Source organism: Tupaia chinensis, unplaced genomic scaffold (assembly GCF_000334495.1).
Source record: "Tupaia chinensis unplaced genomic scaffold, TupChi_1.0 Scaffold139245_1, whole genome shotgun sequence".
In the NCBI taxonomy this organism is placed as follows: domain Eukaryota; kingdom Metazoa; phylum Chordata; class Mammalia; order Scandentia; family Tupaiidae; genus Tupaia; species Tupaia belangeri.
In genome coordinates, this window is record NW_006199134.1 from 26,666 (window position 1) to 27,530 (window position 865).

At 65.3% G+C, this 865-nt stretch overlaps 1 protein-coding gene across 1 annotated transcript in view; it reads right to left on the bottom strand.

Moving 5' to 3' along the window:
* SLCO2A1 (solute carrier organic anion transporter family member 2A1) overlaps window positions 1-865 on the bottom strand; it is a gene marked incomplete at its 3' end in the record, with an annotated part of 126,230 nt that overhangs the window by 4,911 nt on the left and 120,454 nt on the right. The window contains 2 exon segments of the mRNA XM_027765677.1: window positions 48-212; window positions 694-772. Coding sequence (XP_027621478.1) covers window positions 48-212; window positions 694-772 — 244 coding nt within the window.

Below are 865 nucleotides of genomic sequence, written 5' to 3' on the forward strand. Positions count from 1 at the left end.
CTGCGTGGCGGAGTCCCCCCCGCCTGCCACAGCCCCTCTGGACTCACCGATGAGGAAGTTGGCATAGGCGGCGGAGGTGCCGTACTGCTTCTCCAGGAACTTGTTGAGGAAGGTGGAGAGGCCGGCGATGACGGAGGAGAAGGTGCACTGGGCCAGGACCACCAGCATGAAGAGCGGGTTCATCAGGAGCCGCAGGAAGATGCGGGGAAACCCTGCAACAGACGGCGTCAAGGCCGGGCCTCGCAGACAGCGGGAGGGCCCACACCGGCCGCTGCCCTTCTCCTCCTGCCAGGCGGCTCCTCCCTTCCTCGGGGCAGGCTCAGAGGCGCCAAGGTGCTCTGCGGGCAGTGACCTCAGACTCCGACCCCACTCATCTCAGTAACATGAGGATGAGCCTCAAAGGGCTGGGGTGGGGGCGAGGCAGAAATCGGACGGACCCTGGGCACTGTCGCCCCGGCGCCACCACACGCGTGGGTGGAGGGGAAGGCTCCTCCTGGATTGGAGTCTCCTGGTACCTGAAAGAAGCAGGCGCCAGGACCCCTGGAAGAAACCCCAGATTTGCAGGCACCCCTAGGATATGGGCCAGTTCCAGACCACCGCAGTTGCTGCCCTTACTACAGGCCTGCACAGGGGGGTCCTCCTGAGCACCCCCGCCCTGAGCCAGCCCCCAGGAGCGCTGAGTTGGTCAGTTACGTTTAATGAAATCCACCAGGGAGCCTCTTGAGTTGGCATTTCCCATCTTCCTTGCCTCGTCCGCTGTGGCAGGAGACCTCTGAAGGCAGCAGAAGGGGTAGGTTAGCTCCCACAGGCGCTGTCGGCTCACGGCGGCAGCCCCCCCCCCCCGGGGCCGGGAGCGTCCTGGGTG